Source organism: Oncorhynchus mykiss, chromosome 19 (assembly GCF_057628025.1).
Source record: "Oncorhynchus mykiss isolate SJ-2025 chromosome 19, ASM5762802v1, whole genome shotgun sequence".
Lineage (NCBI taxonomy): Eukaryota > Metazoa > Chordata > Actinopteri > Salmoniformes > Salmonidae > Oncorhynchus > Oncorhynchus mykiss.
In genome coordinates, this window is record NC_143040.1 from 51,485,873 (window position 1) to 51,502,016 (window position 16,144).

Below are 16,144 nucleotides of genomic sequence, written 5' to 3' on the forward strand. Positions count from 1 at the left end.
ATTTTTAATGCAAGCGGCGTGTTAAACTGTGTCTCTTGTACATTGCCCTTCTGAATTCTTTAATTTTGAATTATGTTTTAATATGAATAGCACCAAAGTGCAGATAACTTGGGAATAAAACTAGTGCGGTTCCTTGTTGTGATTGGTTAAGCAGTACAGGAAGTACCTGCCTCGGTTACATATTTTTTTTCGCCTTTGTTACATATATATAAATATACAACATGGCTGGATTATAGAATGGCCACCGCTGCGAATAGGACATATGCAAGGCGAGTTTAGTCCTGATTAAGAACATCCCAACAATACAGTTGGAGTTGTTTTAGGGTTAGACGAGTCCCACGTTACGTTGTTTTAAAGATGCATAGTCTCACTAAAGCAACGCTGGTTTTAAATGGAATTGGGCGGCGGTGTGTTGCTGTGAATCGTTTTTCAGGAGCAAAAATCATTTGCAGGGGACTCGCGTGTGCAGCAGAACATGGGGAACATGAAATTAGCTTTATGATGTCATTATATCTGGAGGAGGAATGGTTGGGACCGCTATGGCTTGGTCTTTAGGTGAGTCGAGGTGATCTCCTGAAGCTGCCAAGAGACAGCCCAATCTGCCCCTACAGTTGCCCCCTCTAAACTTCTTTCTATAGCCACAACTTCATAAACCCCGCCCATGTCTACAATTTATCTACATAAAATACAATTTTAAACTAAATCTTAACCACACTGCTAACCTTCTTTTGCCAATTTTTACTTTGTCGCAGTGTCATCTGATTTTGTGGCTGTGTCATCTGATTTTGTGGCATTGTAATCTGATTTTGTTGCTGTGTAATCTGATTTTGTTGCTGTGTAATCTGATTTTGTGGCTGTGTCATCTGATTTTGTGGCTGTGTCATCTGATTTTGTGTTTGTATAAACCGATTTTGTGTTTGTATAATCCGATTTTGTGGCTATAGAATTTAGTGGAAACCCCTCTAAAGTATTTGTCTTAGTTCTATGTTGCTTAAGTAAGGTATAATTAAAACAAACATGTAGAGGAACTTTTTAATTTCTTGTTCTCTTTAAAACCACAAGTGGTGCCAAAATGTAGGCTATAACAATGCTTCACTGCTCTGAACATCATATCATTAGATAGTCTGTCTGTTTATCATTTTGGACGCAGTATCAATCAATTTCATAGATCCTCATTATTTTTGACAGGCACGGATCCAAGCTTGGAGGGGAAGAAGATTCTGCTGCTTGAGGCAGGCAACAAAAAGGTGATGGACAAGGTCCCAGACGCCTATAGTACCAGAGTCAGCTCCATCAGCCCGGGCTCTGCCAACCTCCTCAGTGGTACACAATTAGCAGCTCTGTTTTCCATTGGCAGCTAATAGCATCAGAAACATTGTGGAAACCTCTCTGCCAGCAGATACACATGGCTACAATAGTATGAGGTTCATAAAGAACAGTAGGAGTGAATAGTTGTTAATATCCAGTTTGGTAGTCAATATTAATTGTCAGGGTTGGTTTATCCAGTTAATATGGACAGTATATCTTATCCAATGACAACATAGCTCTTGTTTGGGTGGCCAGTTTGCTGTCTGATTAAGCCTATTTGTGGTGTGGCTCAGTAGAAAAGGTTGTCAGGAAGTCGATTAGGGATCAGTCCCATTCTGTCATGTCGCACATGCTTAGCAGGGATCATATCTGGCCTCTAGTCTACATCAGTCATTGATGGGATCCTCTAAACTATTATTCATGTCTCCTTGGGTTTTACTTGACACACTGATGATGAACTGCATGTCAATAAGGAAGTGAAAGTAGTGATTTGGATACCCATCGCTATGTCATGCCCAGTTAAATTGACCTTGCCCACTTCATATCTCATTTGATCAAATTCCTTTAAATATCTAATTTGATTTTTGATCTAATTTAATTCCTTTAACAAGTCATTATGGTGCTTGTATGCCTCATACATAACATTCCTACATTTTATAGATGAGCATCTTGTAGTATATAAAATAGTGTGTGTGTGCCTTTCAGGTGTTGGAGCATGGAATCACATTATGAACATGAGATGTAAAAGCCCTATCAGAAGATGCAAGTCCGTTTTTGGAAACTCCACTCTACCACAAGCACTAAAGGTATTTTTTAAAATCTGAAACACCACTATATACTTACTTCCTTGCGTCAGTAACTTGTTTGGCTATAGAATTTCAGGAAAATGTCATCTCCACTGCCATTTAACCTCCACTCAATCATGTACTTTGCTGAACGTGCTGTACAATGCAATTTTCCTCAGGAATCTATTTGTTCACAACAAAAAGGCAAACTCAATAGTGGTTTAAAACACGCATTTCGTTCATTCCTCTGCCTAATTTATACATCCTCATAGGCCATGCAAATGCAAGGGTGCTTTCAAACCCAAAAGACAGGAGGAGGTACATTTAAAACGATGACCAAAACTCCCTGGCTTGGTGAAAGGTTTGGTTTTCCTTCTGGCCACAGTGGCAGAGTGTTTATTTATTAGGAGCACATTTAATAGGAAGAATAAATCTATTTGGCAGCTTTGACTAGGCACTCATTCTCTGTGTCTACTAATTATAAAGATTCATGTGACAAACAGGAGGCAGGAGATGAAAGATGACGGGATGTAACGATGTCAGCAGCAAAGTGACCCTGTTTTACAGCTGTGGGCACAGGCTGAGTCCCTTCTGTAAGATGTGGTCAGTTTGTATCAAAGACCAAACCTCAGGGTTTCACTCATGGCCAAGGATGTCATCATAAAATGCCATATGGTGATTGTGGTGATATACCTCTCCCATAATACCTTAACTGCTCTGCTCCTTTTTCTGCTTGTTTGTTTCCTGATGCATATTACAAGGATAGAGGAGTAGTGCGTTGAGGTTAACCTAAAAAAAGATCTTCACTATCCCAAAAAGTTAACTACTGTCTTAAAAAGGAAATATAACCTGAAATAGGGTTTTGAGAAAGGAAAGGTTTCCCTATGAGTCATTAGTAAGCCATTTCCAATGGTCTCTCCCTTGTCTGAGTGTTAGGATGGAAAGATAAACAGGTTGTAAAGCTCCCGTTTGGGGATTTCTCCTAGCAAAGAGGACAATAAGTACATAGCAACAAATTTCTTATCAACAGAAGTATTATTTTTCTCCAACTTAGAAACTACTTGCAGTTTGGTTTCATTAAATCTTTCAAGCAGCCAACCACTTGTCACAAGTTGCAAACCCACCACCATTAGTGGTTTTCTTGTAGAGTAAAACCCACTACTTTATGTTGGAAAAAAGTAGTTTAGCTGTGTTACTTCTGAAAGATAAGGTCTGTCACCTTGGTAGCAAGCCATCAGTCCTACATAAGCATAAACACTTTCTGCGTTGCATTAATCGTTTCAGAAACCATCTCAGACAGTCTCAGTTGTGAGCCACAATTATGTTTTCGTTCTGACTCTCAACTGTTTTAGGATACATGAACAAATATTTACTTGCTCAGTAATGTTAACTAATGTTTTACTGTAGCCTACTTATTTGTTGGGCCAAAAATATTCCCATAAATCAACATCACTAATGACCTTTCATCGTGCTTCAGTAAACTTCCATAGAACCAAGTCAACCATAGAACCAGAAGGGTGTTGGTGACCTTCCTAGAACTTAGTATGGTACTTGAAGTAGTGTCTGCCAAGTTCTGGCTGCAGATGAACAACTTTGATGTGTTCAGTTCAATGAGGCTGTGCTTCTTTGGCCGGCTAAATATAGGGAAAGGGGGTGCATTTAAAGATAGAGTTGTAGACCACAGGGATAATTGGTCTCTCATTTAGGTTTGGGATGCCTGCTCAGATGCCCTGATTACATTCGATAAGGAGAACCTGCAGGACGAGATGGCATACATTGTGGAGAACGACATCATTGTGGCAGCCCTAACAAAACAGCTGGAGAATCTGTCTGGTAAGAAAAGCAGCTTCATGTACAGTCCAGTTGCATTGATGATTTTCACATGAAACCCTCTCTATGTACCAGCAGTGATGTGACTCTCCTTAGAAGACCTCTTGATTCCATTGACATCCTGTTAATGAGCACTGGGTCTGGCAGCTCATGTAATGTCACCACATTTGTTCCATCCTGTCCCTGTGTTTTATTTATTTGTACTTTCCCCAGTGTCTGTTTTTAAAGACCAGTGCAGCTCTTGGACATATCCAGGTTTTTCCTGCTATTTCAATCAAGCGCCATATTCCCTGTGTGCCAGTTAAAGCACTCCATAGACCCAGTGCCATGGGAAGACACGTGCAGTGGTCCAGTGACCTATTTAATATTGACATGTGCTTCCACACCATGAGGATGCTAAAGTGCTGACGTTGTATTGTTGCTGAAATTAGACAGACTTTTTTGAGGTTCACAAATGAAACTTGAGCACTGCTGTGTGATCGACTGTAAAACTACGTATTTATAAACAGCCTTTTTAACATTTTGCACGAAACATATTTTCCTTACGTGCACGAAGTTGGTCCTCTACTTTCTTTTTTCTTCCTTTGTTCATGATGTTTCTCTGCTTCTGAGGAAGTACATGAAAAGCATGCACTGAGCCAGCTGGTTTGTAGTAACTCTGCTCTCAAATCACTGCAAGCCAATATTTGTCACTAGTAGTCAATCTGCGGATGGGAACCTCTTCAAGTGGGCAAAGCCAAGTGTAATTCCAGATCCTTTCTTGTCCGGGATGACTGGCTACTGATATTCCAAGACGGTGGGAGTTTTTAGTGCAACCCCAGCATGCTGGCAGCAAGTGGAAAGTGTGGCATGGTCTGCTTGTAGATAAACACTATTAGTCAATCCTATGCGGCAAGCCAAGACCATTTAGAAGATTGTCAATGTGAGCCTCGGCAACTGGTCCCTGCCAGAGAGGGAAACCAATGGTGTTTTACGAGGTGGTTTGTAGATCCTCCACCGCTTTAGTCACTTACAGCCAAACCTTACTCTCTTTTTTTTCCTTTTTGGAGGGAACAAGTAGCAAAGCCTTAATTAGTGTGACCAATGCTGGTCCCTTTCTTGTTTAGTGAAAATAGGGGTACGCATTTGACCTAAAACAATTCTCTGTGGCGAACCCAGGCTCTGCTTTTGACCAGCTTTTTCTCTGTGTTTTGTCTGTCAGATCAGGTGAAGGTCCAGTACAAAACCAAGGTGGTGATGTCTCACCAGGTAGCTGAATCCATCCCCTGGGTTCAGGTCACCCTGGCCAATGGACAGACATTTCAAACCAAACTACTGGTCAGTCCAACAGCTGAGTAGTAACTCTTTTATTTTATGAATGTTGTGAATGTTATTGTTTGTAATGATGCTCTAGGCTATAACCACTGTGATTGGCTGTTTTTCAGATTGGAGCAGATGGGCCAAATTTGATGGTGAGGCAGGAGGCGGGGATACCCACGGTCAAGTGGAATTACGACCAATCAGCTGTTGTGGCTGTCCTGCATCTGTGAGATGTACATCTTACAACCTGTCAATTTCACCAACACACCCTGTATTACCATATAATAACACATAGAGGGATACTCTATTATTTTCATGTTTTACAGTATTTATCAAATTTATTTATAAAGCCCTTCTTACATCAGCTGATATCTCTGTACAGAAACCCAGCCTAAAACCCCAAACAGCAAGTCTTGCAGGTGTAGAAGCACAATGGCTAGGAAAAACACCTTAGAAAGGCCAGAACCTAGGAAGAAACCTAGAGAAGAACTAGGCTATGAGGAGTGGCTAGTCCTCTTCTGGATGTGCCAGTTGGAGATTATAACAGAACATGGCCAAGATGTTCAAATAAGTGACCAGCAGGGTCAAATAATAATAATCACAGTGGATGTCGAGGGTGCAACAGGTCAGCGCCTCAGGAGTAAATGTCAGTTGGCTTTTCATAGCCGATCATATACAGCCAACAGAGAACAATGTTGCGTGGCAGAGGTTCCTTCCAACAGGACCCATAGCAATGTTACCGGTTAGTGTGTATGTTCAAAATGCAAATTATCTTTTTGCTGTTCCTTCTTTTTATCTGACATCCCCCTTCTCTCCTTTGGCTGTAGTTGTCGGACACAGAGAGCTCTTTGGTGTGGTCGACTAGCCACCGCCTTGCTGAGGAGCTACTGCAGCTAGTTGAGGAGTGCTTTGTGGACACCATCAACTCTGCCTTTGTGAGTCAGGCCTGACACCACCAAATCAGCTAATGACAATGAGGAACAAGTGCCAAAATACAGCAGAGAGAGAAATGGATATCTGATATATCCGTATGTGATATGAAAATATGGAAATGCTCTTGTTAAAATACCAACATATGCACACTGTAAGTGCACCAATGAACCAGTCAGCCAATACCAATGGGTGCACTTGTCACTGTTCTCTATCTACACTACATCATACGTGTAGACAATGCCAACGTTGCCGGCCTAAAGTTGCTTTCCCAAGCCGGCTATTTTTACTGGTCCTGCCAATAGGGTCACCACGGTTCAGTCATGCTTGCTTTCAGGCCTGGTTCGCTAATTAAACCTGTGGTCTGCCAGTGTTGGTCATTACTGCATGGAATGGTTTTCAAACTTAGCTAATTCAACAGCACGGCCTGACCAGCTTCTTCTTTTAATTAGCAAGGCTCCTGTAATGCCGCCAAACCATTTTGTTAGAAAGGAAAAGTACACCCACTCTGCATTTCTGCTCTAGTTTGCATCTTTGTTAACTTCTTCTCTCTAATTGTCTACCACACCCCTCTCTATCTTTTCTGTACAGCCCCCTTCTCTGTCGGTCTATTCCTCTACCCTCTGTTACTGCCTCTCTTTCTCTGTCTCTTCCTTTCTGGCTTGATCTCTTCCTCTGTCTCTCTTCCTCTCTCCCTTTGTGTCTTTGTGTCTCTCTCTATCTCCCTCTATCTGTGTCGTCTCTGTCTGCCAGTGGCGGGGCAAGAATCGGCCCAAAAAGCTGGGTCATGTTCCTCCTGGGCATGGGCCACGCATCAGAGTACATCAGGCACCGGGTGGCCCTCATCGGGTAAGTCAACACTCATCCCTGTGGGACACTGAGTTATTGAACTTCACATCGGTTTGCCTTGGAAAACCATTACTTATAATTTACTTGGAATTTTGTAAATAGAAGGTTTATATGCCCTTATTCTGTAAAGGTATAAAAGGGTCATAAAAACAATCATTATCGACTGCATCTAAAAAAAGATTTGTTTAATTCCTCAGCTCAATCATTGGTATTTCTGTATATTTGAAGGGAATTCTTGCTCTGGTCCTACCCCATAGATGTAGTGACTAGGTCCTACCCCGTAGATGTGGTGACTAGGTCCTACCCCGTAGATGTGGTGACTAGGTCCTACCCCGTAGATGTGGTGACTAGGTCCTACCCCGTAGATGTGGTGACTAGGTCCTACCCCGTAGATGTGGTGACTAGGTCCTACCCCATAGATGTGGTGACTAGGTCCTACCCCGTAGATGTGGTGACTAGGTCCTACCCCGTAGATGTGGTGACTAGGTCCTACCCCGTAGATGTGGTGACTAGGTCCTACCCCGTAGATGTGGTGACTAGGTCCTACCCCGTAGATGTGGTGACTAGGTCCTACCCCGTAGATGTGGTGACTAGGTCCTACCCCGTAGATGTGGTGACTAGGTCCTACCCCGTAGATGTGGTGACTAGGTCCTACCCCGTAGATGTAGTGACTAGGTCCTACCCCGTAGATGTGGTGACTAGGTCCTACCCCGTAGATGTGGTGACTAGGTCCTACCCCGTAGATGTGGTGACTAGGTCCTACCCCGTAGATGTGGTGACTAGGTCCTACCCCATAGATGTGGTGACTAGGTCCTACCCCGTAGATGTGGTGACTAGGTCCTACCCCGTAGATGTGGTGACTAGGTCCTACCCCGTAGATGTGGTGACTAGGTCCTACCCCGTAGATGTGGTGACTAGGTCCTACCCCGTAGATGTAGTGACTTGGTCCTACCCCGTAGATGTAGTGACTAGGTCCTACCCCGTAGATGTAGTGACTAGGTCCTACCCCGTAGATGTAGTGACTAGGTCCTACCCCGTAGATGTAGTGACTAGGTTTACATGGCGGGGGTCTTTAGTTTTCTTTGCAGGGATGCAGCACACCGCGTCCACCCTCTAGCTGGCCAAGGAGCCAACCTGGGCTTTGGGGATGTGGCCTGTCTCACTAACTTTAAGGATCTGGGTTAGTGACTATACTAAACAGACACAAAACACAGCAGACATAGCCAGTGGTTTCTCATAAGCTTTTTCCCATAACCCAGGCTAGGACGCTTGCTGTTGTTCTTGATTATAAAAAGAACCGGCTTTCCTCCAAAATGTATTATTTTTTTTTTCTCCCATTCTGCCAAGGACTGTACATTGCTTTTTCATAGAAATGGAAATCCTGTTATGTGAATCTTTTATTTGTTTTATTTTGAAGTCAGAATAGCTCCAATGTATTGACTGAATGCAACAAAAATTAAAATAAAATGTTCACAGGACCAGAATATGAAACTCTTTCCCCCATGATATGTAACCCCTGGTGTTTTGCTCTACTCTGTGTTGTGTTGTGCAGGGGCCATGTAACCCCTGGTGTTTTGCTCTACTCTGTGCTGCGTTATGTAGGGACGATGTAACCCCTGGTGTTTTGCTCTACTCTGTGCTGCATTGTGCAGGGGCCATGTAACCCCTGGTGTTTTGCTCTACTCTGTGCTGCGTTGTGCAGGGGCCATGTAACCCCTGGTGTTTTGCTCTACTCTGTGCTGCATTGTGCAGGGGCCATGTAACCCCTGGTGTTTTGCTCTACTCTGTGCTGCGTTGTGCAGGGGCCATGTAACCCCTGGTGTTTTGCTCTACTCTGTGCTGCGTTATGCAGGGACGATGTAACCCCTGGTGTTTTGCTCTACTCTGTGTTGTGTTGTGCAGGGGCCATGTAACCCCTGGTGTTTTGCTCTACTCTGTGCTGCGTTGTGCAGGGGCCATGTAACCCCTGGTGTTTTGCTCTACTCTGTGCTGCATTGTGCAGGGGCCATGTAACCCCTGGTGTTTTGCTCTACTCTGTGCTGCGTTGTGCAGTGGCCATGTAACCCCTGGTGTTTTGCTCTACTCTGTGCTGCATTGTGCAGGGGCCATGTAACCCCTGGTGTTTTGCTCTACTCTGTGCTGCGTTATGCAGGGACGATGTAACCCCTGGTGTTTTGCTCTACTCTGTGTTGTGTTGTGCAGGGGCCATGTAACCCCTGGTGTTTTGCTCTACTCTGTGCTGCGTTGTGCAGGGGCCATGTAACCCCTGGTGTTTTGCTCTACTCTGTGCTGCATTGTGCAGGGGCCATGTAACCCCTGGTGTTTTGCTCTACTCTGTGCTGCGTTGTGCAGTGGCCATGTAACCCCTGGTGTTTTGCTCTACTCTGTGCTGCGTTGTGCAGGGGCCGTGCAGGGGCCATGCAGCATCTGTTGGAATATGAGGCGGAACGGCAGCGACACAACCTGCCGATGATGGCCGCCATCGACCTGATGAAACGACTCTACTCAACTAACGCTGCCCATGTGGTTCTCTTACGCACCTTCGGTCTGCAAGCCACCAACACACTACCAGCCATAAAAGTATGCTATCTCTCTCTTTACTAAAGTGAACCCCCAACTCTTCAATCACACAACACTTGTTCAAGTAGAATTGATCACTTCTTGAACCCCCAAGGTTGGGTCATCTCTCAGCAGTAATCCCCACCTTGGCTTTGCCCATGACCCCACCCCACCCTCTTCTGATTACATGGCTTTTTACTTCAGCACTGCCTATAATTTCCATGGTCGAGAACCTACTACTACAGCAGCTAAGTTTAGCCCCAAATTTAGCGTTACCGAAAGTGTGTGGGTGGGGTGCAGGGCTGGCCCCGGGGCTGCGTTACGGCGGTATTGCCTTGTGTTTTCACACCCCTTTTATTACAGACCGCTCATGTGAAATGGCTTTATTTCATACTAAGTGATTCAGACCAAAGCAACCGTAACTGGTTGTAAAGGCATTTCCCCCCTGGAGACCCAAAGTTATGCTTGACATTTTTCCATATTAAATGTTCAGTTTCCCAGTTTACAGATATCGCATACAGAGGTTTGTTGTGCCACTTTTTATGCAGACAGGAAAGATGCTAGTAATTGGATTTAGTAACACTTGCTAGTGCTATACGCAGATGGATAAGTATGGATGGATGGATAGAAATGGATGTTTTAGATTTGTGAGTTGCTCTGTTGATCTCGTTCTTTGTCTCTCCAGGAGCAGATCATGGCGTTTGCAAGCGAGTGACACGTACACTGGTCCTGAAGTGGCAGTTTGACGGGACTCCAAAGATGATATGCCACTGTGACTTTGTGAATGGAATGTAAAGTGTAAATTAATAAAGTTATATATTATGCTCTGTTATTACATGAACATCGCTATACCTGCATGTCTTTCTTTGTGTGTTGATGATTTTGGAAACTTCCAAGCATCATTCTGTATCAGTTTCACAATCTGTTGGAATTTTTATGACAGAACATTTGTTTCAGAAAACATGTATTTAAAATGTTTTGCAAATGTATTGAGAATGAAATGCATAAATATATAATTTACTTAAGTATTCACCCCCCTTGAGTCAATACTTTATAGAAACACCTTTGGCGGTGATTACATCTTTGAGTCGTCTTGGGTATGTCTGTATCAACTTTGCAGTTCTGGATTTGGGGATTTTTCTCCCATTCTTTCTGGCTGATTTTCTCAAGTTCTGTTAAGTTAGATGGGGAGCGGCGGTGAACAGCAATCTTCAAGTCTTTCCACAGATTTTCAATGGGATTCAAGTCTGAGCTTTGGCTGGGCCACTCAAGGACTTTCACATTCTTGTTCAGAAGCCATTCCAGTGTTGTGTTGGCTGTATGCTTGGGGTCATTGTCCTGTTGGAATGTAAGTCTTCACCCCCAGTCTGTTGTTTGCACAGGTTCTCATCAAGGAGTCTCCCAGTCCCTGCCACTGAAAAGCATCCCTATAGCATGATGCTGCCACCACCATGTTTCACGGTAGGAAAGGTGTTCGTCGGGGGATGAACTGCCTGGTTTTCTCCAGACATAGCGCTTTGCATCCATTCCAAATAGTAACATTTTTCTCTCATCAGACCACAGATTATTTTGCCTTATCTGTCTTTCATGTGTCTTTTTGCAAACTTCAGGCATGCTGTCATGTGCTCTTTTTTTCAAGAGTGGCTTCCGTCTGGCTCTCTCCCTTAAAGCCCAGATTGGTGAAGTGCTGTAGATATTGTCCTTCTGGCAGGTTCTCCCATCTCAGCTAAGGAACTCTGTAGTTTGGTCAGTGTTCATTGGGTTCTTGGTCACCTACCTGACCAAGATCTTTCTTGTCTGGTTGATCAGTTTGGTCTGAACGCCAGCTTTAGGCAGAGTCTGGGTAGTTCCTTACCAAGAACCCAATCAAGTTGTAGCGACATCTCAAAGATGATCAATGGAAATTGGATGCATCTGACTCCAATTTGGAGCGCATAGCAAAGGGGTGTAAATACTTATGTAAATTAGATATTTCTGTATTTCATTTTCAATAAATTTGCTAACATTTCTAAAAATAAGTCTTTATGTTTCAGCCTTTCATGTGTAGATAGGTGTGATTATTATTATTTATTTTTATTCAGGCTGTAACATGGAATAATTCAAGGTATGAATACTTTCTTAAGGCACTGTACCTGTACACCAAGTACACTTTTAATATTTTATTCAAACATACTTGTATAATGTATGTTTTACTTGCACCAGGTTTTCATAAAATGTGATTTACATGATCAGTTATCAAGCAGTTCACCTTAACTTTGAACATTATGCAGCAGAAATAAAGTTATCTTTTGCAAAGTCAAAGCAGTTACAGTCTGGTAAGTATTTTACTTATACAGGTTTACTTTGTAGTATTATATACAGCAGTAGTTATTGTACATATTTGCTACTGAACATATAGCGGCTATTGTTGAATAGGCTAATGCATTGCATTAGAGCAATTATACAGCGAAGTTCATTTTGTACAAATTGCACCAGCATTCAAAATAATCAGGATCTGAGATTTAAATATTTGTACAGTTCACAAGAAAATTCCAAACAGTATTAATAAGCATGTATGTGCCTTGCACCTAGAGCTATAACTGAAAGATTTATGGGTTTAAGGCCTTTGATATACCTGACATGCTTCTTAGGCTGTATGTATCAGTCTATGGATGATATAGTACTAGAGGGATATTGAAATGACTGGTTGCTGAATACAGCCACAAGCCAAAGCTACATTGTAATTTGGAGAGGGTCATGTAGTCTTGCCACGGTTGATCGAACAATGACCATTTAGTGCTCCACTGTAGACAACACAAATAACGCAGACTTTACCAACAGTCAGAAACACAAAGCACTCACTTTTCTGATTCAATTCAACTGGCCATTCTACACAAGGCCACATCTACTAAGGCTGCACTTTCAAAACATAGGCATCAACGTCATAACGTATGTATTCATATATCAAATGCAAGACATACTCAGTGAGAACACTACCATCTCACCCTCTCTGTGCTTTACTTGCCCTCTGAGTTGTGGCAAATTGGTCACCTCCTTTAACATTGATGAATATGTACAACTCTGTAGACAACATCCAAGCAACAGTTCTCAGCTACAGCATAGGCAGTTAAAGTGTTATGTGCAAAGTATGAGGGGAAACGTTTCTGTTTACTTAACTTCAATGATATATTGCTTAACTCTTGTGAGGGAAAATATCTTGTTCACCTGTCCTACAGTATGATGTACTGGAAATATATTTCCAGATAGAATGAGTTGCATTCAGAGCTATGACTGAAGGTTGCATTCCTGCAACTTATTTTCTCTCCAAATATTCCACTGTACATTACAGTGCACTCCAGGACCACAGTAAGCACCAAAGTTCTCTAAATACCTGACTAGTTGCAGTGCTTCTAACAACTCTACATGCTCAAAGGTAGCCAAATAAGACTGCATTTCAGGTCAGACACCCCGAAGGAAGCGCATATACTGTATAAACGCTTGCTTTACAAAAATAAAGTCAACTCACTAATTATGGATGAAACATACAGTAGAAATAGCTGTCCTTCATTATAAAAAATATAGTGATTTCTTTGTCAACAGTTCTTGGATTATTTGCAGGAGGGTGCTGGGGACGGAGGGGAGGGGTTGGCTGGAAAAGCTTGGCAGTGCTGCTGAGCAGGTGGGAGGGATGGTCGGGGGGGTGCCCCCATTAACAGGCTGTCCCTCTCAGTGCCTGCAGGCAGGTAGAATAGCTGCCCTTAGTGGATGTTGAGGTTGTTGAAGTGATCGAATGTGGCTCCCAAGGCCCAACTTGTCTCAACATTGTTCACCTTCTTGGCGAGCTGTGGATCAGAACAAGAAAAAAAACATACAAAATAAACCATCATGTTAAGTTGACCTATTAACCTCTTGGTGCCTGTCCCCTCCCTGTGTGCCCAGTGACCTGTTCCTGACTGTCTCACCTGCAGCACTGTGTTGTCCTTGAAGCCAAAGCCCTCCTTCAACAGGCATGTGATATATGTCATATCCATGCAGAGGAAGGGGCTGATGGGACGGTACTTGGTCATCTTGTTGCACACTTAAACAAAAACAAGACGGCACTACATTAACAACAACTCACATACCACTGGCAGAAAGCAGAGAGCACAGGTGGGTGTATTTAGAGATATCTTGTGTCATGTTCAAAGTGGGGTCAAGCAGCACACAACCTCTAACCCATATGCCACATTATAGAAACCTGGTCATCTTGTTTTGTTTATTTAGTTTGTTTAGCTGACTGAGCAAGGGGGTGTGAGAAGAGTCAAGGGTCAACACATGTTGGTGAATCTGGGGGTGGGAGGCCGAGCCAAACAGACTAGCTGTACACAGCGTGTCTCTCTCAGTCTCAGCCCCCGGGTCAGGTTGGGTGTTGTGTGGCTGTCAGGTACAAGAGACAGAGCTCAGAGCTGCCCAGGTCAACTGCCTGCCAACCTGCCCAATGCCAGACGTGTTCATCGAGACCATGTGAAAGTGTTCTCACAATGCAAATAGACTTTACATAACACACCAACTCACTCCTGCTAGCTGTAAATCTAGCACAACATGGGCATTTATTTTGCCACACACTCTAATGGATTAACCAAGGCTATATGTCCATCTAACGCGTCAGGACACTTTTCACATCACATTTGTCAATTATGTGTAAATGTCTTAGAATATTAAATGTATATAGAATATTAATGTATTTGTGTATGCTCCAAGAACAGTTAAGAATCAGACATTTCATCTAATGGTCCTTGGTTATATTTGAAATGGCAGAAAAATGTGCCAATGTTAGGTTAGCTGTGTCAAGAAGAAGTTTGGCCACAAGGTTGAATATTTGTGTGAGTTCAAACAGCGTGTATTTTTGCAGGCAAACTTTGTGGGGTAAGGAACTGATATTTTGTGAGGCCTTGTGAGATTGTTGGAGTCTAAAATAAAACCAACATTTCTTGATTGTACACTGTGTACTGTATCAATATAGTCAACATGTGTCTAAGAGAAAAGCCTAGGACTCTCTCACCTTCTTTGGCTCTCTTCTTGAAGTCCCTGACTTCTACCATACCACCCCGACTGCCATCTGGAAAACAAAAACAAGACTAGCCTACTTCTAGTGATCTGCTACAACAGTTGTCATTTCAGTTTGCCAAGCATAATCATGAAAAATGCAGTAAATGTATTTGAGTAGAAAACAATTAAACCATTATTTTTTATTTAAACACTTCATATCATTGAGGTTTTACTGGATGCAGACTGAATGGGGATTTTGTAGCTGTCCTGCTCTGTGTGTCTTCTCACCAATGAGGCCTGACTCCACAGCTCTGTCGAAGTAGTAGGAGAAGGCGTAGAAGATGCTGCTGCCCTTTATCTCGAATGGCTGGTGCACGATGCCTTTCACCACCCTCATCACCTCATAGTAACACAGCTTGTACCCTGCATAGCCTGGAGAGAGATCACATCCTTAGTATCTAACACAAGCTGTACTCAATCTTCAAGGTAGGTATCATATTTAGATTACAGCGTTATGTCAGCTTTATGACAACAAAACACCCAATTCAGTTGTTATCAAGAATAATTCAAAATCAGCACCAACAATAAAATATTTATTTTCAAATGAGAGTGAAATAACTGAGTTTGCTGCATGCTTGTGGTGGAATGCACTGGGAGACCCTGGAGCCTTTTTATGATGTCAAAATGGGGTTGAGGCTATGGGCTCTCAAGAGCGCGACACTCGAAAAACCCTAAAAGTACACTCACAGCATCCTGGGATTGGTTGGTTACAACCAGGGAAACCAAGTGCTGACAAGAGTAGCACTTAGCATAGGCCTGTTGGGTGATCTATTTTTACCACATAATTGTGAGCGGTCAACATCAAGCCTTTCGTTACACAGAGAAATAACATCTCTGGGACTAACCCAGTATCTTTTGGCTACATGACTGTGGTATGGGAGTGTTGCATTATTTGCGGAGTAAACTGACAATTTTCCTCTCATTTAAATACAAGGTTTGCTGTATTATAACTGTTGAAAGTCTGAGTGCAGAGAGAAAGAATGACAAAACATGCATTTTGCACCACAATGCAGCTGGCTCCAGTGGAAAAATGTTCCCAACTCTTACTCAACTAAACTCTTACATTGAGCTATCGGAGACAGAATAATTGATTTCTAGATTAGAGGATTATTTAAAAAAATGATGTTAACGAAATGGTATGTTTTATTTTGCACTTACCATCAGGAATTCCGCTAACTTTGTAAGTGATTCCACCAAAAGTCCAGTCCTGTCTGAACTTCTTGGGTAGACAGGAGCTTGTGAAAACTTTCCACTCCAGACCTGAAAGAATAAACCAGATTGGTTATAGGATTGTCCACTGTCCCCCTGAGGATAACATTTAAATAGTGTCTGATTTATAGAAATCTTAAGTGTGTCTTGCAGCATTATACAAATCTATTCATCTGTCATGAACAGATGAATGACTGCAGATAAGCTTGCATATCTAAGTAAATATGCCCATTTTAAATTACCATCAGCTCCCAAAGCCCCAAGAGTTGCCAATCGAGCAGCTACAAGTCCATTTCCAAGGTAGCTGA

General features: G+C 42.7%; 2 protein-coding genes across 8 annotated transcripts in view; one reads left to right on the top strand and one right to left on the bottom strand.

Moving 5' to 3' along the window:
* Nucleotides 1-11,861, top strand: LOC110497900 (ubiquinone biosynthesis monooxygenase COQ6, mitochondrial). Of its 7 annotated transcripts, none has more exons than XM_090211329.1 (10): nucleotides 1-555; nucleotides 1,189-1,247; nucleotides 2,014-2,114; nucleotides 3,800-3,926; nucleotides 5,125-5,240; nucleotides 5,348-5,455; nucleotides 6,050-6,157; nucleotides 6,744-7,001; nucleotides 9,404-9,581; nucleotides 10,246-11,861. In XM_090211329.1, the coding sequence occupies exons 3-6, from the start codon at nucleotides 2,037-2,039 to the stop codon at nucleotides 5,450-5,452; spliced, it is 426 nt and encodes a 141-aa protein (XP_090067455.1). In that variant the 5' UTR covers nucleotides 1-555; nucleotides 1,189-1,247; nucleotides 2,014-2,036; the 3' UTR covers nucleotides 5,453-5,455; nucleotides 6,050-6,157; nucleotides 6,744-7,001; nucleotides 9,404-9,581; nucleotides 10,246-11,861. The 7 variants fall into 7 exon arrangements, with proteins under 7 accessions (XP_090067455.1, XP_036810756.2, XP_036810755.2 ...); XM_036954861.2 differs by having other exon boundaries at nucleotides 7-555; nucleotides 1,189-1,323; XM_036954860.2 differs by having other exon boundaries at nucleotides 7-555; nucleotides 1,189-1,323; nucleotides 5,348-5,448; nucleotides 6,744-8,181.
* Nucleotides 11,675-16,144, bottom strand: part of LOC110497901 (ectonucleoside triphosphate diphosphohydrolase 5) — a 16,641-nt gene continuing 12,171 nt past the window's right edge. Inside the window, exons 9-14 of the mRNA XM_021574355.3 lie at nucleotides 16,079-16,140; nucleotides 15,786-15,887; nucleotides 14,856-14,999; nucleotides 14,581-14,637; nucleotides 13,502-13,617; nucleotides 11,675-13,381 (exon numbers count right to left, since the gene is read on the bottom strand). Of these exons, the coding sequence (XP_021430030.2) occupies nucleotides 13,298-13,381; nucleotides 13,502-13,617; nucleotides 14,581-14,637; nucleotides 14,856-14,999; nucleotides 15,786-15,887; nucleotides 16,079-16,140 (565 nt within the window). The 3' untranslated portion in view covers nucleotides 11,675-13,297. The remainder of the gene's footprint in view (nucleotides 13,382-13,501; nucleotides 13,618-14,580; nucleotides 14,638-14,855; nucleotides 15,000-15,785; nucleotides 15,888-16,078; nucleotides 16,141-16,144) is intronic.

Bases quoted from the DNA above. Each gene is read 5' to 3' on its own strand.
- LOC110497900 (XM_036954860.2), top strand. From the start codon at position 525: ATGGTTGGGACCGCTATGGCTTGGTCTTTAG. The intron at 1,324-2,013 runs GTACACAATTAG...TGTGCCTTTCAG, and splicing joins CTCTGCCAACCTCCTCAGTG to GTGTTGGAGCATGGAATCAC. The intron at 3,927-5,124 runs GTAAGAAAAGCA...TTTGTCTGTCAG, and splicing joins ACAGCTGGAGAATCTGTCTG to ATCAGGTGAAGGTCCAGTAC.